The sequence below is a fragment of the Zalophus californianus genome, chromosome 4 (genome assembly GCF_009762305.2).
Source record: "Zalophus californianus isolate mZalCal1 chromosome 4, mZalCal1.pri.v2, whole genome shotgun sequence".
Taxonomy (NCBI): domain Eukaryota; kingdom Metazoa; phylum Chordata; class Mammalia; order Carnivora; family Otariidae; genus Zalophus; species Zalophus californianus.
The window spans coordinates 189,721,087-189,743,053 of record NC_045598.1 but is presented as its reverse complement, the minus strand read 5'-3'; the positions used below and the strand labels follow the sequence as shown (position 1 = coordinate 189,743,053).

The window sequence follows — 21,967 nt, the reverse complement described above, 5'->3', positions numbered from 1 at the left end:
ACGTCACGGGGCCTCTGCTCACCTCCAGATGACACGGAGGGAAGCCAGGCTGCTTGGGCTCCCTGGGCCAGCAGGGCAGGGCGGGGAGGCCCCTCGGGGTCCCCTCAGCCTGGCTTTGCTCCGGACCCTATGAACTCATATGTCCTCGACTGCAGGACGCCCGGGTTCGCCCAGAGCACCCTGTCCTACCCCCGGGGGCCTCCCCGCCGACACTGGCCGCTCAGAGGCCTGACCCCCCCGTCCTCTCCTCAGGCTCCCGGACCTCGCGCCTGGGCAGCGTCCCCCGCCCATGCAGCCCCCCCGCTCCGGAGGCGGCCCTGCCCCCCCAGGCCCCAGGTAGTGTCCACTGACCTGTCTTGTCCTTACCTTTGTTCTAACCCCTCACCGTCTTTGTTTTCAATGGACATTCCATCTCTGGTAAGGGTCGGCCGGGCTCGCCGCAGACAAAGCCCCCCGAACCTTGCACCCGAGACCACCTCTGATTTTACATGAGAATCCTGGGACCTTGTTACTGCATGTGGGATCCTAAGCAGTCTCCCCCACCATGAAATAGTCCTTACGTAGATTAAATTCCCAGAAGTGAGGTTCTCCGTCAACTAGTGTGCACTCTGGGGGTCTTGGCAGAGACCCCCCCCCCCTCGGGGGCTGTTGTCTTTGATAACATTTAAACAATGTTTACGGGTGAACAACATCTGTCATACAAGATTTCTTGGATGAGCCTGACGCTCATTTCCGAGCTGACTTGCAGCATACCTGAGCGGCTCTCCAGGCAGCCGACCCACGTGGGGCCGCCGCAGGGGCGGACGGGGGCCAGAGCAGAGGGCCCGTAGCTTGAGGGACCAGGGCGTGGAGGGCTGTGCGGGCAGCAGGGAGCCAGGAGGTCACTGCATCTGGTAGTGGTGGCGGGGGGGGGGGGGGGGGGGGGAGGAGGGCCCAGCCCGTGCTCGCCCCCTCCCCCAGCTGCCTCCCCAGCTGACCTCTGCCCTCTCTGGCCAAAGTATTCTCTTCGGGACTTGGTTACCTCTTCGGGTCTACTGTCCCCCTTCTCTGCCTTTGGGGTCTCACCTCACCTCCTCCAGGAAGCCCCCCAGGCTTGCTCCCACCATCACTGCCAGCAGCCTGCCCCATCCCAGGCTTGGAATGGATGACCGTGGCCTTTGTCTTAATCATGAAAAGAGTTTTGGGGACCGATCTGCAGAAGGGGGTTCAACCTCCAGGGAAAGCTGTCTTCTCTAAACACATCAGCACCCTCCCATCCAGAGCCCACAGCCAGAGCGCAGGTATGAGAGTCTTTTGTGGAGGCCAGCACCTGTGCATGGGGTGTCGGGGGCGCCCTCAGGAGTCTATCACCATGAGCCACGCCAGAGCAAGAGTGGGGCCCGCTGGGGTCGGGAAGGAGTCGCGGGGGCCCCCCCATGCGGGCACGGACATCTCAGCCTGGGACGCGGAAGGAAGGAGCTGACGTGGCCCCTGAAGAGACAGAGTGCTGGAGGGCCTGGGCGAGAAGGGTGGGTCCGATGTTGGGATTTGGGGGACGCCTGGCGGTAGGTGGCCCTGGGACGGAGGGCAGGGCTGGGCTGTGCTTGTCAGTTGTCACATGCTCCAGGCCCGGGCAGAGGGACCCCGGCCATCTGTCGAGTGAGGGCAGAAAGGTGGCGAGAGGGAAGGAGCAGGGAGACACAGGTCCGGCTCATGAGCACAGACAGGTGCCCACGTCTTCGTGGGCACCGTGCCAGCCGGTGTAAGAGGCTCACGGCCCAGTTCCCACTGCCTGGGGAGAGGCTGGGCGCTTTCCTTGGCTCACCGTCGGGTGCGTCCTCTGGCGGGCACATATCATGGGTCCCTGTACACATCGGGGCCTTGGGGGTGCAGAGGGGAGGGAACCAGACCAGGGGTGGTGAGGAAGCGCATGACAGCGCCCCGGAGGCCCCGCTCTCGGGAGGACTGGAACAGAGGCGGGAAGCGAGGCCAGGGCTCAGGAGATGGGTGAGGGTCCTTCGGGGGCAGTGCGCTGTGAGTGGGACAGTTTTGGGGAGTCCCTGGGAGTTAAGGTGGGGGCAGTGGGGGGGTCCAAGGGATGCCAGAGCCTAGGGTGGTGGTGCTCTCAAAGGCGCCCTCTCCCGGAGGAAGAGCCCCCCGGGTCAGGGCCTGAGGGAGGTACACCGGCGGCATCTGCAGCGCTACGGGGTCCAGCCAGAGAGGGATTTGTGGGGCCCCGGGCGGCCCCTGAGCCCAGCCGGCGCATCAGGGTCACTGGAGCCTTCTTAGAATGCAGAATCTGGGCCTGTCCCAGGCCCTCAGACCAGAAGGTGCCCCAGAACCAGGCCCCTCGCCATCTCTCAGCTGGGAGCCTGGTGCAAGGGTGGGTGGGCATAGACAGTCCAGGGGGGGGAGGTGAGGGAGAGGAGGGCCCAGGCTGCCATGGGGCCGCAAGCCTCTCAGAGCACATGACCCCGCCACCAGGCCCATGCCACGGCGGGGAAGCTCCTTTGGCGCCTCTGCCACGTTCTTGAGCTGTGGTTGTATGGATGGTGGGAAGCCAGTGCGGTCACTGCCCACGTGGACTCAGGATACGGAATCCCAGAGCCTCTAGGGAGGGGAGCCTGGGGCTCCTGGTAAAGACAGGGGGCCTTGCATGTCAGCTCCAGGTAGGAACCTCATCCTTCCTCCTTCCCTAGGTTCCCTAGAGCTCCTGGAGCTGCATGACCTAGGGGCCCCAGGTACGGTTGGGGTGACTGACTGAGGTGGGGGGCGCCTGAGAAGGTTGGGGTGGCTAACTGAGGTCAGGGGCCCTGGTGGGGTTGGGGTGGACTGACTAAGGTGGGGGGACACCTGGAAGGTTGGGGTGACTGACTGAGCTGGGGGCCCCCGGTAGGTTTGGGGTGACTGACTGAGTTGGGGGTCCCTGGGAGGGTTGGGGTGATTGACGGAGGTCCAGGGTCTGGAGGGTTGGGTTACTGAGGTCAGGGGCCCTGGTGGGGTTGGGGTGACTGATGAAGGTGGGGGACCCTGATGAGGCTGGGGTGACTGACCAAGGCGGGGGGCCCCACTGTGTCTGGCCCCTCTTGAGCAGGTCTGTCTGGTCCTGCCCTCTGCCCCCCACCCACAACCGGTGCTCCCAGGAGGTGCGGTTGTCCATGGTGACTGCACCCAGTGATGACTCCCCCGGTCCCCAGGGGACTTCCAACCGCCTGTCGCCCACAGAGGAGGAGGAGCTGGATGCCGGTGAGCAGGGCAGGCAGGGGCCTGTGGGCAGCGGGGCTCCAGGGCCTTCAAGGGCCCGTGGGGCTATTTCTGGTCGGCTCTCTGTCCCCCCAGGCTCGGAGCGCACCCCTTCCCCGGGCCCTTGTTTCAGGTCCCCCGTGCCCAATTTTAAGCAGCCTTTGGAGAAGGTCAGTGCCTGGGCAGGGCTGCCCAGGGTGCCTATGTGTGCTCCGAGACCCCCACGAGGCTCTAAGTGTGGCAGAGCATGTGGCTGCTGAGGCCCCTCCCCACCCCCCAAGTGACTGTCATGGTCCGAAGCTCTGGGTACATGGACAGTGCCCCAGGCCCAGCAAGGAAGCACTGCAAGGTTGGTGGGGGGGGGCTGCGGTGAACCCCCGCGCCTCCTCCAGTCTCACACAGATGGTGGGCACAGCAGCCTGGGGCAGGGGCCGTGCAGTTTGGGAGGGGGCTCAGGATAGGCTCCCCAGCTTCCTTCATCCCTCACCCAGAGGGGGTGGCTGCCCCAGTCCCTGGCCCGCGGGGCCCAACACCTGCTCCAACCCGCCTCCTCCCAGACCTTCCTCTTCCACATTTACGGGCTGATCCTCAGAGAGAGTGCCAACAAGGAGCTGGTGAGAAGGCACCTGGCCGACCTCCTGGAGCTGTCCCACCAGTCAGCCAACCAGCGGGAGGTGGGTCCACGGCCCCCAGCCCCCCGGGCGCCCCCAGCCCCCAGCCCCCAGCGCTGCGCTGGGAAACATGGGGCCCGGTTGCAGGTGCAGCCCACAGCCGTGTCCCGGCTCCATCCTGCCCTGACGCCCTTCAAGGCCTGCCTTTGCAGGGCCCTCGGGAGGAGCGGGCAGGAGGCAGCAAGCACACCGGCACGGCCGGCGGGGGGACCAACTCTCGGGGTCCTCCGGCCCGCAGGGCATCGCTACTGCCATCGGTATTGTGTCTTCCTCCCATCTGCCGGCCGTCTGGGCAGTGCTGGAGCACCTGGGCCGCACCAGGCTCCTGCGGACCGCCTTCATGTCCCCAGACTGCCAGGTAGACAGGGCAGCCTGCGGGCGGGAGGGGCCTGGGGGCCTGGAGATGTCATGCGGGCGCTCGAGCCTCATCTGCTCATCGGAAACGTGACTGCTGCCCTGCCCACCTCCCTGAGGGGCTGGTGCATGGCTTTCAGACTGTCTTGGTTCTTGCTGTGGCCTGGCACTTGTGAGCCTGGTCCCTGGGGCCCCACACATACGATCCAGAGCCTCTGTGGGGGTCTGACGGTCGGGAACTGTGGGCTGGCCCCGACCTCAGCTTCCTCACCTGGCACCTGCCCTGCGGGTCTACGTTGAGCACCTCTACTTTGCTATTCCTCGGCCCCTCGCTGGGAAGAGCAGATGCGCAGGAGACACTCAGGGGCCCTGGCCCGCCTGGAGAAGGAGCAACTCCCGCTAGAGGGCAGGGGAGCCAAGGGCCTTCTGGGGGAGGGGCCGGCACCAGTGCCCAGGGCTAACACGCTCCGTTCTGCAGCAGCTGGACCCCGACAGGCACTGGAGGTGGGTCAGCTGCACCTCCCTGCTCTGCTACGGGCGGATGGCGCTTCACGCCAGGGAGCAGATCCTGCCCTGGGTGGACAACATCATCTCCAGGATGGTCTACTACTTCTCCTGCAGCTGCTACGTGAGCCCTGCCCCAGCTCGGGCAGCAGGGGTGCGGGGTGTCTGCATGCACGCACGGGGGCCTCCTAGCCTCTGACGGGGCGGGCACTCGGGCTGTGTGGTGGCGGGCCAGGGACCGCCCGCTGACCCTCCCCTGACTCTGCACGGACAGGACAATATCCTGAAAACCAGCTTCCTCTCGGCCGTCATCATGCTTATGAAAGCTCTCAAGCAAGAGAACAGCACCCAGAGCTACAAATTCTCTCAGATACCAGAGCTTATCCAGTGCCTCCTGGTGAGTGACTCCCACGGGGACCTGCCAGCCGTTGATCACAGGGGCGGCCAGCAGGACATGGAGCATGCGTGAACCAGGCCGGGAGCTATCGCCAAGCACCTCTTGCTCTGACCCCCCCCCCAGGGCATCCTCCAGAAGGAGCCCAACTTCCTGGCCACCCTCTTCCGGCAGAAGATCATACTGGTCATTGTGGGACTGAGGTAACTCTCCTTTGGGGTCCAGGAACGAAGACAGGTCAAGTCCTTTGTGTATTCGGTGGGAGTCCATGTGTGAGGAGACAGGTGCACGGTGGGAGGGACTGGCCCAGTGAAGCCAAGCCACCTACCATCAGGGACCGATTTGCTTTGTTTCCTGTCCAAGACAGGTTAACCTTGACACAGACTGATCCCTGACCTGGTCACACACCAGATCCTGGCCTCAGTCACACGCTGAGTGCTGCCCCTGGTCACACTTTGAGCCCTGACCCTGGTCACACACTGAGCCCGGACCTTTTTCACAGGTTGACCCCTGATCCCATTCACAGTGCTGACACTGACTGCAGAATAATTCCCACGTTTTCTCACAAATAAATGTCACTGAACCCAAGTGAATGAACTGGGATGGCCTCCCTCAGTCCCAATGAGCTCTGTTTTCCCTCACAGAACCCTCCCACCAAGCCAGAGTCTAAGGCCTGTCTGGAATCCAGATCCACTTCCAAATTTTAAGTTGTGAAAGCCTCTCCCAGCTGGGAATCTGTTTCAGCCAGGTCTCTCATTCCTGGACCATGGGCTCTATGAAGAAGTCCGGAAACTTCGTATTTCTTTTAGCAAACTACGGCCCAGTCTCAAACCCGTGGTCAAGTCCAGGATCCTGCAGACCTGCTTGCAGAGCCTGTTCATGCTCCCACCCATGGAGAAGTTGAAGAGCTGCTTACCTCCGCTGGACTCGGCCCCAGACGTCATGGTGACTGCCTGTTCTTGGGACTCTCCCGGCTCTGGGGGCTGGGTTCTGGGGGCTGGGCTGGTTTGTCAAGCCCTTGCCGCATGTGGGAGCGGAGGGGAGCACAGGAGAGAACCCTGGCCGCCCGGCTTTCATCCTGGCTTTGCCACAGTCTTATCCTGACTCTGGAAAAGCCTGAGTCTTGATGTCTGTCCCTGCAGCGGGGCTCTGGTCTCCATGCTGCCCACTGATGTTTTGTGGTTCAGATGGGACCAGGGCGCAAAAGCACTCCCCAGACGTGTGCTGCTTCTGACCACCTATCCGTCAGCTTCCACTGCCCTAACAAACACACTCCCCCACCAGTCAGGCCCAGCGTGCTGTCCCCCCAGGGGCTGGCAGGGACACACGGACACACGTCCACCCACACGCCAGCAGCCAGGCAGGTCCCGAGTGCCCGAAGTGCAGGCCAGCTTGCTCTCCATCCACAGGGAAGCAGAGTCCTGGTGAGCACTGACAGGGGGCTGGGTGACACAGTCCCCCAAGAATCATTTTTCTTTGAGGACTTTAGTTTCGGTCCCATGAAAACAAAGCAGAGCAGGCAGTGAAACTTCCAGCCCACAAGTGTTGTGTTAAGAACAGCACCGACAGGGCACACACACTCCTGCTCCCGGGAACCCCGTCATGAGAAATAGCAGACCGCCGTGGAGACAAGTCACAGCAGGGACGTGAGCTGTGCCCAGGCTTGGCTCCCAGGGAGCAGATGTGAACCCGGAGTCGGGGGTGCACTCCTGGGGGAGCTCAGAGGGTGAGGATCACAGGAGAAGTGGACCGCCGTGCAGCTAGCTGCGAGGGGGTTCCGCCGATCCTCTGGGGGAACTCTGGTGCCGAAGCAGCTGAATTAGAACACCAGCCAGCCAGGGCACCGGCCAGCCACTGGGGCGTAAGCTTGGAGGCCAAGTCCTGAGTGGCCAGCAGCTGGGAGGGGGTGCCTGGTCCCCAAGTCCAACATCTAATTGGAGCCCAGGCCAGGGCCTCAGAAGTGAGGCCACAGAACGTGACCCTGGGCAGGAGCTGGGCTTGGTTAACAGAGTCAACAACTGAAGTAGAATTGCCACAGAAAAAAAAAAAAAATGGCACACATTCAAAGTATACAATTTTACACATTTTAACCTCTATTTGTGAAACTAGCCTTGAAATGAAGATGATGAGCATATTTATCACCCCCAAAAGCTTCCTCGTGCCACTGTGGAGTCCCTCCGTCTCGCTATTGTCGTCATGATAGTTTGAATCTTCTAGAACTTTATACAAGTGCAATCATTCAGTATATGTTTATCTGCCTGGATTCTCCCCGCTCCACGTAGTGGTCCTGAGGTTCATCTACACCGTAGCTCGTATCCGCGGCGCAATCCGCTTTCCTGGCATACACTCACTGGTCGACAGGCATCCTGTTGCCTCCGGTTTGCGACTATTACGAATACTGCTGCTGTGCATGCAGGTGTTTGTACAGACTCGATTTTGATTTTTGGGGTAAATGCCCAGGACTGGAATTTCTGGGTCATAAGGTAGCTGTATGTTTAACTTGCCAAACTGCCTTGCCACCGGGCTGTGCTGCTTTGTATCTCACCAGCACGGACGGGAGCCCCGGGTCCTTCCATGTCCACGTCAACACCCATGGGAGTCGGTCCTCAAGTCTGGCCATTCCAGTGGGTGTGTTGTGGTGTCTGGTGGTGGCTTGAAATTTAATTTCTCTACTGACTAAGATGTGGAGCATCTTTTCGTGTGCTTTTCACCATCTTCATATCTTCCTTGGTGAGGTGTCTGTTAAATCTTATCCCTAGTTTTTAAATTACATTGTTTGGTCATTAGTTTCTAGAGTCCCTTTTATAGTTGCAATGTGAATCCTTTATCAGGTGATTTGAAAATACTTTCTTCCCATCAGTGGCTTATCTTTTTATTGTCTTAAGAGTCTTTTCTGAAAAGTGGAAGTTCTTGATCTTGAGGAAGTTCAATTTATCTATTTTTTCTTTCACGGATCGTGTTCTTGGTGTTGTATCAAGGAACTCTTTCTTTAAACCAAGGTGACAAAGATTTGTCTCCTAGGTTTCACTCTTAGGTCCATGACGTTTTGAGCTTTTACATGGTGTATGGTACGGACTGAAGCTTAGCTTCTTGCTGGTGTCCCAGGACCACCCAAGTCCCAGCTTACGGGTTGAAAAGACCGCCCCTTCTCTTCCGGATCACCTTTACGCCTCTGGAAAATCAGCTGATCGTGTGTCTGCTTCTGTTTCTGACCTCTTTATTCTGTTCCGCGGATCTATTGATCTGTTTTTTGTTTTTTAAGATTTATTTATTTGAGAGAGAGCTAGAGAGAGCAAGCAAGCGAGAGAGCGGAAGGGAGGGCAGCAGGAGAGAGAGTCTTACGCAGAGTCCATGCTGAGCCCGACGTCGGGCTTGATTGCATGACCCTGAGATCATGCCCGGAGCCAAAACCAGGAGTCAGATGCTTAACCACCTGTGTCACTCAAGTACCCTTAGCTCCATCAATCTGTTTATGCTAAAGCCACATTGTCCTGCCCTGGGGAGCTTCAGGTACATTCTGAAGTGGTGGATGTTCTCCAACTTGGTTCATCCTTTTCAAAGTTGTTTCCACTTTTCTGGGTTCTGTGCGTTTCCATGTGAATTACAGAATCAGTAGGTCGGCACACGGCGATTTTGATTGAGATTACATTGAATCTATAGAACGATTTGGGGGAAACTGACACTTTGACATCATCTTGTCTTGTAATCGAGGAGCTCCACGTACCTCTCCGTTCACTTCGGTTGTCTTTAAGCCCCTCAAAAGCTCCCCGGTTTCCCGTGTACAATGTCTTGCACGTCTTTTGTCAGATTCTTTCCTGTGTATTTTGTATTTTTTTCTGATATTGACAGTAATATTTAAAGTTTTAATTTCCGCTTGTTCATTGCTAGTAGGACTACAATTGACTTCTGTTACATTGATCTTGTACCTTCCTGAAACCCTGCTGAACCACTGATTAGCTGTTTGGAGCTTTCTATAGATTCTGTAGCATTTTCCACATGACTTCTGTGAGTAGTTTCCTTCTTTTTTTTCGGTGTGGATGCCTGCTCCGCTTCCTTAGCTTACCGCACGTGCTAGAACCTCCAGCAGCACGCTGACTTCATCTTCCCCGGTCCGACGGGGAAGGCACCCAGCTTCACCATCCGGTGTGTTGTTGCTGTGGTTTCTTGTGGGTCCTTAGATGCTTTTCGTTAGGCTGGGAAGGTTCTCTTCTGTTTCTGGTTTGTGGGGCATGTTGATCAGGACAGATGTTGGACTTTGTCAAATGCTTTTGCTGTTTCTGTGGAGATGATCAATTTTGACATGTTGTGTTTTCATTTTCCCTCAAAGTACTTTCTGGTTTTAGTTTCTGTGCTGGGAGGAGTTCCTAGGGGTGCTGCCTGAGGAGCCCAGGGCGGGGCAGTGTGCCCACAGCATCTGCGGCTCCCTGGACTCGGCTCCCTTCTGGGGCCTTGGGGAGAGGTCTAACCCCCACAGGAGTTGTGACGTAAAGACCGGGCGGCCATGAGGGTGCTGTCTGTCCTCACCAGGGACACGGTGGGCACACAGGGCTGGTCGTTACAATCATCTCCCTAGGCCCTGCAGGGAGGAGTGACCAAGCCCTTGCCGGGGGCAGTTCCTGGGACCCCTGGGGAGAGATGGGTGAGCGTGTCGGCCACGGAGGCCATGGCGCTGGCAGGCCAACCCCGGTGGACTGACGCCAGGTCGTGGTCTGTCCCCTTAGGTGCTGTACAAGAAATCCATGCAGGCGCTGGACCTGCTTCTCCAGAATTTCATCTCTGAGAACAAGAGCATGGATGAGATGTGCTTCCTCCTGCAGGTGAGGGTTGGGCTGGCATGGGGTGCAGAACAGAGGGCTCCCCCTTGCCCACCTCGATCCTGGCCTTGGACTCTCTAAGGTCCACTCAGCGTCGGTCCCTCGTATTCGGGGGGGGAGGGGCAAGAGGGCCAGGTTGGCAGGTATGCCCCATGCCGCTGACCCAAGTGCTCCAGGGGCTGTCCTCTCTCACGAGGGCAGCGGTGGGTGTTTCGGAAGAGCTAAGGACCCTGCAAGGATCAAAGTGACCCACTGACCTCAGCTTCCGGCACCCCTGAGGGCAGGGAGCAACAGACTCAGGGATGGTCTGCGGGCTCCTGGCTTCCCTCTGCTGTCCTCCGCGGCTGCTGCAGCCCCCGAGGCAGCTGAGGGCGACCCAGGGCTTTCTGGATCACACGGTCCCAGACCTGGCCTCACCCGGGGGAGCTGGGCTGGTGGCCGGACACGAAAGCCTGAACCATCTGGTGGGCGGGACTGGCTATGCTCACCTCACCGTCACTCAGCCCCAGCGGCCACGTCCAAGCCAGGGGGGTCCAGGTGGGTGCCGAGGGTGGGTCCACGAGGCTGACTGGGCTCTCGGGCTCGCCTCTCCCCCATTGCAGCACATGGAGCCCTGGCTGCAGTCAGACAAGAGCCATGAGCGCAAGCGGGTGGTGCAGACCATCTTCCCGCTCCTCAAGTACGTGGTGGACTACGTGACGCTCACTGTGAGTGGTCTCGACACCCAGGGGGGTGGCGGGGGACAGGCAGGCGGGCCTGAGTGAAGGGAGGAGCAAGGAGCCCCCAGGGTGCTCCTGCCTCCGTGCTGGACCCAGCCCAGCCCCTGCTCCTGACTCCCACAGTCAGTATTCACCGAGTGTCCGGGCTGCTAGGCACGGTGCTGGGGGACAAGACGAAGGCCCTGCGGTGCCCCCGGTCCTGGGGCAGAGGTTACAGTTCAGATAGGGTGGTCGGGGAGATCTTGATGGCACGGCTGCCTGGGAGCAAAGACTTGAAGGAAGATGGCGAAGGAGACTGGGTGGTAGAGGGAGGGCACTCCCGCCGAGGGAAGAGTGCCGGCCAACGCCCAGAGGCCTGGCCCGTGAGACGCTGGGCCCAGGATGGACGGACAGCTGGACGGCAGGGGCATGCACGGGGCGAGGACATCTGCATGCCAGGCCGGGCTTCAATCTGCCCGGCCTCCCCAGGAAGAGGCCACGCCCTCCCTGCTGGGCCACCAGATAGGCCTGCTGGCGCTGCTGTGGCGGGACAAGGACCCGGTGACACAGAGCCACTCCCGCCAGTGCATCTACCTGCTCCTCCAGCTCCTGATCCAGCAGAAGGGTGAGTGGGGAGCCCCCGCCCCTGACCCAGGGGATCGCAGCTCCAGGCCTCCTGATGAGGTGCCCTCCACAGGGAGCACGGAGCAGTTCATGCATTTGAATAAAATGAAGAACTTTGAAGCAAAGGCCCGCAGAGAGTCAGAAATGAGGTTCTACAACGTGGTGAAGGTGGGCCTGTCAGAGCTGCGGCAGGGAGGGGCGGCAGGACCCCCATGGCCCCAGAGCAACGCCCCCCCGTCTGCTGCCCCCAGCCCCCTGCCCATTCTACAGCCTATGCAGGGGGCAGGGCATGTGGGGCCAGGCCACGGACACCGCACCCTCCCACCTGTGACCTGGAGGTGCGGTAGGGCCCCCTGAGTCAGAGTCTAGGGCTCTCACTGACGTCTGCCCTCTTGGCACCCACTCCCCTGTGGCCTCTCCTCTGTGGCTCCTCACGAGGGCGCCGAGTGCGTCTGCTGGGACTGGCCCACGCTCGCTGCCTCTGCCCTTCCTGCCCTGGGTGTGTCCTTCCCAGGCTGGCCCCTCCCCTCAAGGTGCACTAGGAGTCAAGGGTTCGGGTTCGAGTCCGAGCTCCGCCTCCAACAGCTGGGGGAAGGGGGTCGTTCAACCCTTCCACACTTCGGTTTTCCCTGCCGTTCTAAGCGAGGGTCACTGGGCCTGAGCCCCAGGCTGCACAGGCCGGCTGGGACGGGAGCCGCAATCCCTCGCCGGCCCGGCACAGACGGACGGCCCCGGGAACCCTCCAGGAGAGCTGGGTGCTCAGAAGCCTGCTGTCCTGGCGGGGTCCCTGGAAACAGAGCCTGGGATGGGCAGTTACAAGGACGAAGCTGGGTGCTCAGGACGGGGGAGTGAGGGGAGCAAGATGGGGCAGGGATGAGCTGAGGGGGGTGGTCCCAGCCCGACACACAGGAGTGTGGCAGCATGAAGTGCACCCCCTCCCGAAGCAGGGGCTGGACCCTTGTGCCCGAGTCAGTCCCTGGCTGCAGGCTGCAGGTGGGGGCCCCTGACCCCTGCACAGAACTGCTTGCTCCCATCACCACCCAGAGCAACTGCCCAGAGCAGACGCGGTTGGCAGGCTGTACCAGCCACCGAGCCGAGCTGGGGGGCAGGGGGTGGACACCCCAGAGCCTGTTGGGGGAAGGGGGAAAGGCGGGGTCCTTTGGGGGTCCCTGCAAGTCTGCACACCTGGCATCCAACCCACCTGAGTAAGAGCAGCGCCCCCGCCTCGGCCCCATCTCCGGCCCACCCCAGGAGAGCCTACCCAGCTGCAGAGCAGGGCCGGTGGCCCTCTGGCCCCTCAACCCCACCCCTTGGCACAGGCCTTGAACAGGAGCCTGACCGTGGCCCAGCACACACAGCTCAGCCTCGCCCTCCTGGGAGGGCTGTGCAGCCATAACTGTCTGCAGTGCGACCTGGCCTCGCAGCTGCTCCTGATGATCTTCGAGGACCGCAGCATCAAGGCGGAGCAGGTGCGCCCTGGGCGCCGGGCCCTGTCTGCGGGCCCCGTGCGGGAGTCAGGGGGCAGCACGCCGGCCGCGCCTCCAGGGGGTCCATGTGCCCGTGGGGGCACACACCTCGTCACAGAGAGCACTGAACCCCAGAGGCAGTGGGCCCTGAGTACGCCCCTAGCCCACAGCACTACACAGCCCTGCCCCTGCTACGCGAAATGGCACAGCCCAGCCGCCAGCAGGCCCCGGCCTCCTCGAGGCCCCAGAGCCCTGCCACGGCAATGACAGCGACACCCTGCCCTGCTCATTCAGTCTTACTCAGCAGGAGAGCGTTCCCTGCCCACCCCCCTGCTCCCTGGGCGTTTGACCGCCGTGGGTCTGGCCTGGCCCACCTAGTCCACAGCCCACGCAGACGTTTTGTCTCTTGGGGCTGCCAGACCCATCGACCCTCCTGGTCCCAGGGACGGGCGGGAGGCGGGGTGAAGACATGGTGGCGGCAGGCAGCACTAGCCATGGGTCCGGCATGCGTGCAGATGCCTCGTTGTGGGCCGGGGAGGCCACGACGGACTCTGGCCCTGGCAGGGCACCGAGGCGGGGCCTGGGGGGGCTGCTGTGAGGCTCTGTCCTGCCTGTCCTTCCACGCGCAGGTGGCCGAGATCCTGCAGGGCCTGTTCCAGGAGCTGCCCTCTATCGTGTTCAAGAGCATCCTGCAGACCATGATGAATGGTGGTGACAGTGCTGGGGACTCAGTACCCCGAGGAGACAGTCGAGGTGATACTGTCCCTGTGTCACCCCTCTGAGAGGTAGGTCACCTGCGCCCACAACCCAGAGGCAGATACCTGTGCCTCGTCTGTGGTCGGCGCTCCCAGGCCACACACTCTCCCTGGGCAGACCCTGCTCCTGGGCAGGCAGCCGTGTGCAGGACATTTGCCCTACTCTCCTCTCCTTCCCAGATCCTGGAACCAAGGCCGGGGGTTCCCGGAGCTGTTCCAGGCTGAGGGGTTAAGGCGGAGGCTCCAGCAGTCCCAGGAAGGGGGCTTTCAGCATGGAAGTGTCCCTCAGACTCAGAGAGCCCTTAAAGGCCAAACGGCAGGGGGCCCGGAGGTCAGCTGGGTGACCCAGGCCCACACACGGTCCGCCCCACCACCCTTCGGGGCTAGTGTTAGGTTTGCAAGTGCACCTGGGGACGTCAGCTGGGCCCAGCAGCAGGAGGCTGGAGCCCGGGACAAATGCGGGGGCCCCAGGCTGCTGAGAAGCCCCAGTCCGAGCAGCCCTGAGTGGTGTGTGTGCACTCTGAAGTGTGAGAGGTGCTGGGGACCAGGGTGCCCCTGGGAGCATCTTGGGGAACACCAGCCTGTCACAGGGCCACACTCCCTTCGACAGGGAGCAGGCCTCCCAGGGGTGCAGGTCCACGAGCCCCTCCTTCCCCAGGGAGACATGCCCAATGTGGTGCCACTTTGCCCAGTCCAGCTGTTCGTAGGCCGCCAGAGGGGTGAGCCCCGTGTCCCCAGGGAGGAAGCAAGCTGGGGAAGGTCACTCAGCAAGGGACTGCAGCAACATGGGAACGCGCACCAACGTTAGGGAAAGCTAGCTTGTGCTCTGGGCTTGGAGCAGGGGCCGCCACCTGACTGGTCATCAGGACACAGCCTCCTGGACCCCCCGAGGGAAGGGCTCCCCGTTCCGGAGGGGCCCGGGCATCTCCACTTCCACACGGCTGACAGGTCATCCTGCAGTCCTGAGGGTCACGTCCCACCGGCCCCTCTACCCCGTGGGGCCAGCCAGCTGGCAGGAATGGGCTCCCTGCCTCCCCAGACAGGTCCTACCCCTGTGGAAGGCCCTGGCCAGCAATACCCAGCTGGCCCGCAAGGTCCTCACCCTGCTCTATGTGAAGCTGAAGCTGCGGCCCCCTAAGGAGCTCATCAGGCTCAGCCAGCAGGCTGAGCAAATCTCCTTGCTGGTGAGCAGCACCACATCCCCACTGTGTCTCCCCGCCCAGCGCCCCCCCCGGCAACAGCATTGTCATTGAGGGGCCCCGTGGGATGCTGGGGTGACCTGGCAGCAGAGGGTCTCAGTAGAAGCAGCCAAGGACTCTTGATGCTGAGCCCCAGAGTGGACACTCCCAGCCCCAGCCAGGTGTAGGCAGCAGGGGCCTGGGCCTGGGGCGGGGGGGGGGGGGGGCGGCGGGGAGCCGCGATTGCTGCTCCCAGCCGCTCAGCTAGCTCCGCGGGGGTGTCGCCTATCCGAGCCCAGCCCTGTTGCCCGCTGCAGGCCCTGGGTACCATTTACGAGCTCCTGTACACCCGGGAGTACAAGGCCACGGTGCACTGGGCCTTCGCAGGGATCCTCGTGGGCCTGCTGACAAAGCTCCATTACCTGTTTGAGCTGGATGTGGTGGAGGGCATCTCGGACTACCAGGAGGGCATCCTGGAAATGAAGCCCCTCAGCCCCTGCAGGTGGGATTTCTGACTGGGCCTCAGGGCCCAGCCCCCTCAGGACCCCACGCCAGGCCCTCTTCCTGGGTCCTTCCACACACCTGTGGAACCCCTGGTGGGCACCAGGCCCTGGGCTAAGCGCGGGGGACCCAGAAAGGGATGAACTCCAGCTCCAGCTGGAGGCTTGCAGTCCAGGGTGGGGAGCAGGGGGCACAGCAACCAAAAGCCAGCAGGAGCCGGGATCCTGAGGCAGAGTCAGAAGATGGAAGCTCACCTGGGCCCAGACAGGAGAGAGAGGCAGAAGAGGACCTTGTGTTCCAGGTGGAGAACCTGGCCCCGAGCCCTGACTCGCCTCCTCTAAATACCCCACGTGCCCCTAGGACCTGCCTGGAGGCCCTGAAGGGTCTCTTCTGGACTACCAACTACTGGGAGGTGTTTGCCTACCTCAAGCTGTTGAGAGGCTGGGAGCTCTTTGAGCACTCGGAAACCTACACAGAGGGAGTGACCCTCTTGGCTAGGTGAGCGCAAGCCTTGGGGGACCTGGCCCCAGAGAGCATCCCTTGTGGGGCTGCTCCTGTGCCCCGTCCTGGGACCTGTGCTCTAGACTCCGCTGCCTGGGCCATGTCCCTGAGAGGGCCAGGTCTGTTGGGGGCTTGGAGGGATCTCCCAGCCAAGGATGAAGGCCTCGGGGCCCCTGTGTCTGCTTCTCGCCTGGCAGGGCCATGGCCCACTACGACTGTGAGGTCAAGGCTGTCTTGGGGCAGGCAGTCATCTCCCTGAAGAGCTCCGAGGAACGGGACAACATCGTGGCCATCCTCATCATCACAGAGGTCAGCCCCTCCTTGGCTCTGCCCTGCCCTGCTCCTCACCACTGTCCTCTGGCCCTTAAGAAGGTCAGAGAATTGGACTTGCTTCCGTACCCTCCAGTAGAGGGGCATCCTAACTTCTGCCTTCCGCGTCAGACCTGCTTGCTGCCTGGAAGTGCCCCCTTATGCCTAACCCGACTATCTCATGCTACAGGCCAATTTGCCCTGGCGGCTGACTGTGCCAACCCCACTCAGTTTCTCAACAGCCAAGAGCTCACCCAGTACATATCTCGGAGAACCATGGACAAATTCCTGAGCCTGGGCCTGAACAACCCCAACCAGCTGGTGCGGGCCATGAGCCTGAAGGGCCTCAGCAGCATCCTGATGCACCCCAAGAAGGTGAGAGGAGGGGCTGCCCACTCCTCGGCCAGGAAGACTTTAGGGAGGAGGAGACATTTGAGAAGAGCCTCCACCGCGGGTCCAGCTGGAAGGGGTGGACGAGGGAGGCAAGTCCGGCAAGGCAGGAGAGGCTGGGAATGTTTGGGAAACCCTGCTGTACTGCATAGGGCCGGAGGGGCCTCTGGGGGCTGGGACTCTGGCCTCCCTACCTGACAGCCAGGCCAGCTAGGTGGCCTGTTCCTGCTCCACCCGGCACATGGAGGACTCACACTTGGCTGGACGGGGACGTCCTTCCTCCACCTGCCCTTCAGGCCTTCCAGAACATGTCCACGCCCCACAGTGCAGGCCGAGGGCTGGGGCTGAGGCCCCTGCTGCGCGCGCCAGGGAGGCGGCGTGGGCAGGGAGCGGCAGCCTCCGACGCGGCCCGCGCCGTGGAGGTGACGGCCCGGTGGAGCAGGTGCAGAAGGCGGACGGGCAGTCCCGGGGTGGGGGGGGAGGGGCGCAGGGCAGGCCGGGGGAGCGGCTGAGTCTCCTCCCCACCCCGCAGGTGGCGCTGCTCCGCCCGCAATCGGCTGGCCGGGCTGCTGGACGGCTTCGCGAAGCCCGAGCCCAAGGACCTCCTGGGCCTGATGGAGATCCTGGGCGACATCCTGCATCACCTGGGCACCCAGGGCGTCGGCGCCACCAGCCTCAAGATGGCCCAGCACCTGCTGCCGCTGTTCGAGGATGTGAGGGCCGGGGCGGCTGCACAGCCAATGAGAGCAGCCGAAGCTGCCAGCCAGCCAATCGGAGCAGCCGAAGCTGCTCTTCCCGCCAATCCGAGCAGCCGAGCTGCTTCCCACCCCCACCCCGGGGCTTGTGGGTAAAGTCCTGTGGAGCCCCGCGGAAAACTGGCCCGCAGGACGGAAGGTTCTGGGAGGCCTCTGCGCTGCCCAAGCCACGTGCTCCTCCACATGGAGGGCTGGGGCCGAGGGTGGGGGTGGGGCACAGGGGTTGGGGAGGGGGGGCGGCAGCGGGCCGGGGCGGGGTCCGTAGTGCAGGGGTTGGGGTGCAGCCCGCGAGCTGACGGCAGGAGGAGCAGGAGGGGCGGAGGCCGAGAGGGACCTCAGGGCCCGGGGGGCGGGCGGCGAGGGGCGCGGGAGCTGCGGTCCGCGAGGCTGGGTAAGGCGGGGGAGGCCCCAGCACGACCCCGGCCCGAAGCCCGAAGGGTCCCCGGCCGGCCGGGGTCCCCGAGCTAGAAAGTGGCAGGTCTGGCTGCAGGGCCTGCGCCCCAGCCCTCGCCCGGCGTGCCCGGGAGTGGACATGTGGCTGCCGCGGCCGAGGCCCCGCAGAGAACCCACCGAGGAGCGGAACCGGGGACAAATGGCCAATCCAGTCGGGGAGGGCTGCAGCCACTGGAGGGGGTGGCTCGAGGAGCCGGGGCTGGCCAGAGAGAAGGCAGCCCTCGCTGGTGGGACAGGCCCCGGAGTGTCAGTGCTGGGAGGCCACCTGGTTAGCCGTCCAGCATCTGGGCCGCAGCAAGCCTGGCGGCCAGAGAGGAAGGTGAGAGAGGGGGCGTGGTGGGTGGGGGTCTGCTTGTGGCTGAGGGCCCCCCACCTCCCGCAGGAGCAGGCCCAGGTTCGGGGCAGAGCCATCTCCCTGTTCGGAGATGTCATTACAGCGGAGATGTCATCTAGCGGCGGCAAGAAGTATCGGCAGGTGCTCAAGAGCTATGCCTTCCAGGCCCTGGTGCCGCTGCTCTTTCACCTGGTGGACTCCTGCCCCAAAGTGGTCACGGTGAGCGCCCCCCAGCCTTGCGCCCAAACATGCACACCGGCAAAAGGAGAGGGCCCATCCAGGGTGGTGCCTCCAATCATCTGATAACTTGGCTCAGCGCCCCCCACCCCTACCCAGGCAGCCCTGCCTGCAGCCCTCTTGCTCATGGCCACCTCCTCCCCAGCCCCTCTCAAGCCCTCAGCAAACTGCTTCCTTCTCACAAAGGGGCTTCCTCCAGTCCCATGCCTCCTTTCTGCCCATGTCCCAGACCATTAGACCCAGGAGCCAGCCCTCCGGACCCTTTGCTGGTGGCCTGACGGGGCTAGGAAGCCCTCGAGCCCGGGAGAGGGTGTGCCTCAGGTTGTGGGTCTGTACAGCCAGCCCCCACCCAGACCTGACAACGGGCGGCTGCTGAGTGCCGTGTGGCGGAGTGAAGGGGTGAAAGGGGGGTGGAGGGAGACCAGGTGGGAGGTGGGGGCGTACACATAGGAGTTCAGAGGAGAGTGTCAAGGTAAGCCGGAGAGGCTGCCTGGGGGAGGCTGGGCTATAAAAGCCTCGGAAACTGCAGTCTTAGGATAAGCTGCCCGGGGCCGGGGGCCTCCTAGTGAGGGAGGGCAGCACATTCTCTGAGCCAGCAGGAATGAACGGAGGAGGGGGAGGGCCGGCCCGGGCTGTGATCGGGGCCTCGTCATAGGTGCTGGAGGAGAGCACAGTCTCCTGGGGGACAGAGGTGTGAGCACCTGGCAGGTGGACTTAGGAGGAAGCTGAGGGCTTTGGAGAAGACCAGGTGGGCCACTCCCCGCTCAACTCAGCAAGGCAGGGAGAGGCCCGCTTGGGAACAGGCCTGTCTCAGCTCAGGCCACTGCTGGGTTTAGGGTGGGGTAGGGTTGGTCCCCTCTGAGGTCTCTCTCCTGGGCATGTAGACCGCGTCTTTCTCCCCGTGTCTTCACGTGGTCATCGCCTTGTGTGTGTGTCCAAATTTCTCCTCCTCATAAGGACACCAGTCAGATTCCCCCAGGGCCATCCAGGAACCCCATGCCCTTAATCACCTCCGTAGAGACCCCACCCACAGACAGTCACATTCTGAGGTGCTGGGGGTTACCAGGACAGACACGGTTGTGCCCGTCACAGGGGCACAGAGACTTTCTAAAGGAGTTCTAGACTAGAGGCTGTGGCTATTGGGTGTTGGTGAGTGAGGGGCCAGTGTTCCTTCCGTGGGTGCCTGTCCCTCAGCCCTTGAGAGAAGCCCCCAGGGTCAGGAAGGAGGCCGGGGTGGCCAGAGTGACCACTGGCTTCTCGAGTTTTCCTGTGAATTAGAGAACACCCACGGGGTGTGGGGGGTGAGACCCTACTGTGGGGGCGACCCTTGCCCCCATGGATGGAGCCCCCTCCAGGGCTTGGGCAGGCTCCTGGCCTGGGCACAGCTGTGAGTGGGGTCCTCGCCGGGCCAGGACCCCCAGTGCCTCGGGCCAGCATGGCTGCAGAAGGCCACCCTCTTGGGGTGTGGCCAGGAGGGCACTGATGATGGGGAGGGCTGAGACCCGCCTCTCCTGCGTGCCGCCCACAGAATACAAAGCTGACCTTCTGCGCTGTGCCATCCTGCTCAAGTGGGAGTTTCGGAAGGAGCTGTTGGGAAGTTGGCATGGGGCCATGGCCCTGGGTGCTGAGAACGACATTTTCATCTACATGGTAAGGCGCCGGCGCCCTCCTGACACCGGGGAGGCGGACAAGGGCCGTGCAAACTCCGGGGGCCTCTGGGAATTGGCTTAGCCCCGGCACCTCTAAGGGGCACCCGATGGGGACAGGCTTGGTGCTGGAAGCCTTGGTGTGGTCCCTGACTCGGTCCGGGGTTTGTACTGAAGGCGGCTCCGTGGGGGCCGCTGCAGCCCTGGGGGGGACACAGTTCCCACGGCTGCGGTTGAGGAGAACTTCGGGGGCATGGCCCCCACTGATGCCCCCAGTGCAGACATGAGGAGGGCCCTGTAGCTCCCGGAACTCAGGACCCACCCGCCCCCAGACATCGCTGGGCCCATGTCCCCTTTGAGGAGGCTGTGGGAGGTGGCTGAGCAAGAAACCTAGCTTGATTTTAGCAGTCAGTTTATTTCTGAGTCGGCCCTGTCCGGCTGGGACCTGTCCTTGCTGCTCAGGGGCCGCGATCCCAGGCTTTTCTTCAGCTTGGCGGTGGGCAGGGCCGCCACACCTGGCCCATGCTGGATCTGGTGGAGGTGTGAGAGTCCGGGGGCCCTGCCAAGGCTGGGACTGAGAAGGGGGGGAGGCCCGCAGTCTGGGGGCAAAGGTTGCCCAGAGAGGAGGGAGGCTGGGCTCCCCAGGTCCGGAGGGCAGTTCCTCCGTGGGTGCCGCCTCTCTGGGGGGCCGGCGGGCCTGGTGGGGCCGCCGTGCTGAGTCCCTGCCCACTGTGTGGGATCGTTGGTTTGTGCTTTGATGCGTGTGAATGATGAACTGTCTGCACGCTCAGGTGTGGGTCCTTGGCCAGTTATTTGTATTTTTGCCCAGTTTGTGACTTGTTGACTTCACTCACCGTGGCTCTGGTCGGGCAGAAGTTCTGAATTTTACATAGGCAGACGTGTGACTTTCCGTGGTTTGTGCTTGGGTCTGGATAAGAAACCCTTGCTGCTGCAGGACAGTGCTGGTGCCAGGAGCGGCCCAGGAGCGAGACCTCAGCAGGCGGGGGGGCAGGTTGGTTGTGCCCCGCCATCTAGGCGGTGCGAGCTCCGCCCGGGACGTGTGGGGTGCTGGTGACCCGCTGCACGCAGAGGCTCCACGTGGCACGAGCAGTCACCTGAAGCGCAGGTCGTGGGCACCTGCAGCCTGCTGCACCTTGACGCTTACGGCTGTGAGGGGACTCAGCGTCTGTCCGTCCGGATCCGTCCAGGGGTTATGCTGGCATAAAGTGGAGGCGGGCAAGCTCCAAGGAACGTGGTACGCCGGGACAGCCGGAGCGGAAAGAGAGCCGCGGCCGGGGGCTGAGAGAAGTGCCCAGGACGCCCCCGGCCCCTGAGTGAGGCCGGGCCCCGTGAGACCATGGCCACCACCCCTCGGGGCACAGCTGCTGCGTGGCACGACTCATTGCGGACAAGCCCCCTGGGATGTCTGGGATGGTGCACGCGCGGAGCGGGCGGGAGCCCCCGGGCAGGGTGAGCCTGGGGGACCGGCGCGGGAGCCGCTCGTCTCTCCACCACGTCCAGCGAGTCACCCGGCCCCCCGCCCCCGCCCGGCGTGGGGACACTTGGGGACCCGGTTCCGCGCTTAGAGAGCACGCAACGAGGGCAGGCTTGGGGGCGAGGAGGCGAGCTGCCTGGGCACCGGGGCCTCCCGCGTGGGTGCGTTTGGCCTTCTCAGGCTGCCACCCTGGGAGAGGCTGCCTTGCCTTCCATCCACCTCCGCTCTCCACACCCGCCTCTGACCTGCCTCGGCACCCCTACTGGCGCTCGTCCTCCTGCGGACGGCTCCCTTCTCATGAGCTCCCGTTGTCCCCAGAGGTAACTGTCACCCCGGGGGCTCGCTTGCTGGAATTCCCGCATCGAGTCTTGCTCCGGGTGTTTTCCGACTATGGCCCATGGTGGGTTTTCAGCTTTGTATCCTGTCGTTTCGGATTGTGGTCTTTCTCTTTGTGCGCCCCATTCCAGAGTCCTTCATGCTGTCCCGCCAGTAGGACCTGGGACGGATTTGACGTGGCAGCTCTGAGCTGTCCTAGGTGCTCAGGTGGCTCTGCGCCGGATCGCCACTCCTCAGGGACGGGGCTCCTGCTCCTCACTCAGGGCACGAGAGAGACAGACTCCCTTCCGGTTTCCCTCTGCCTTCCTGGGTCCAGACTGCAGCAGTGCG

The 21,967-nt window shown here is 62.7% G+C and overlaps 1 protein-coding gene across 7 annotated transcripts; it reads left to right on the top strand.

Annotated features, from left to right (window-relative positions):
- Window positions 1-283: 283 nt before the first annotated feature.
- Window positions 284-15,991, top strand: LOC113910997 (maestro heat-like repeat family member 5). Of its 7 annotated transcripts, XM_035727178.1 has the most exons (17): window positions 284-336; window positions 1,340-1,508; window positions 2,679-2,720; window positions 3,074-3,225; window positions 3,780-3,896; window positions 4,132-4,251; window positions 4,726-4,875; window positions 5,026-5,148; window positions 5,272-5,348; window positions 5,955-6,090; window positions 9,867-9,962; window positions 10,562-10,666; window positions 11,147-11,282; window positions 11,355-11,449; window positions 12,601-12,750; window positions 13,377-13,532; window positions 14,542-14,655. In XM_035727178.1, the coding sequence occupies exons 4-16, from the start codon at window positions 3,157-3,159 to the stop codon at window positions 13,527-13,529; spliced, it is 1,527 nt and encodes a 508-aa protein (XP_035583071.1). In that variant the 5' UTR covers window positions 284-336; window positions 1,340-1,508; window positions 2,679-2,720; window positions 3,074-3,156; the 3' UTR covers window positions 13,530-13,532; window positions 14,542-14,655. The 7 variants fall into 7 exon arrangements, with proteins under 7 accessions (XP_035583071.1, XP_035583072.1, XP_035583073.1 ...); XM_035727179.1 differs by lacking the exons at window positions 284-336; window positions 14,542-14,655 and adding an exon at window positions 15,880-15,991 and having other exon boundaries at window positions 1,200-1,508; XM_035727180.1 differs by lacking the exons at window positions 284-336; window positions 14,542-14,655 and adding an exon at window positions 14,998-15,042 and having other exon boundaries at window positions 1,200-1,508.
- The last annotated feature ends 5,976 nt before the right edge of the window (window positions 15,992-21,967 follow it).

Bases quoted from the DNA above. Each gene is read 5' to 3' on its own strand.
- LOC113910997 (XM_035727179.1), top strand. From the start codon at position 3,157: ATGACTCCCCCGGTCCCCAGGGGACTTCCAACCGCCTGTCGCCCACAG. The intron at 10,667-11,146 runs GTGAGTGGTCTC...CGGCCTCCCCAG, and splicing joins TGGACTACGTGACGCTCACT to GAAGAGGCCACGCCCTCCCT. The intron at 11,283-11,354 runs GTGAGTGGGGAG...TGCCCTCCACAG, and splicing joins GCTCCTGATCCAGCAGAAGG to GGAGCACGGAGCAGTTCATG.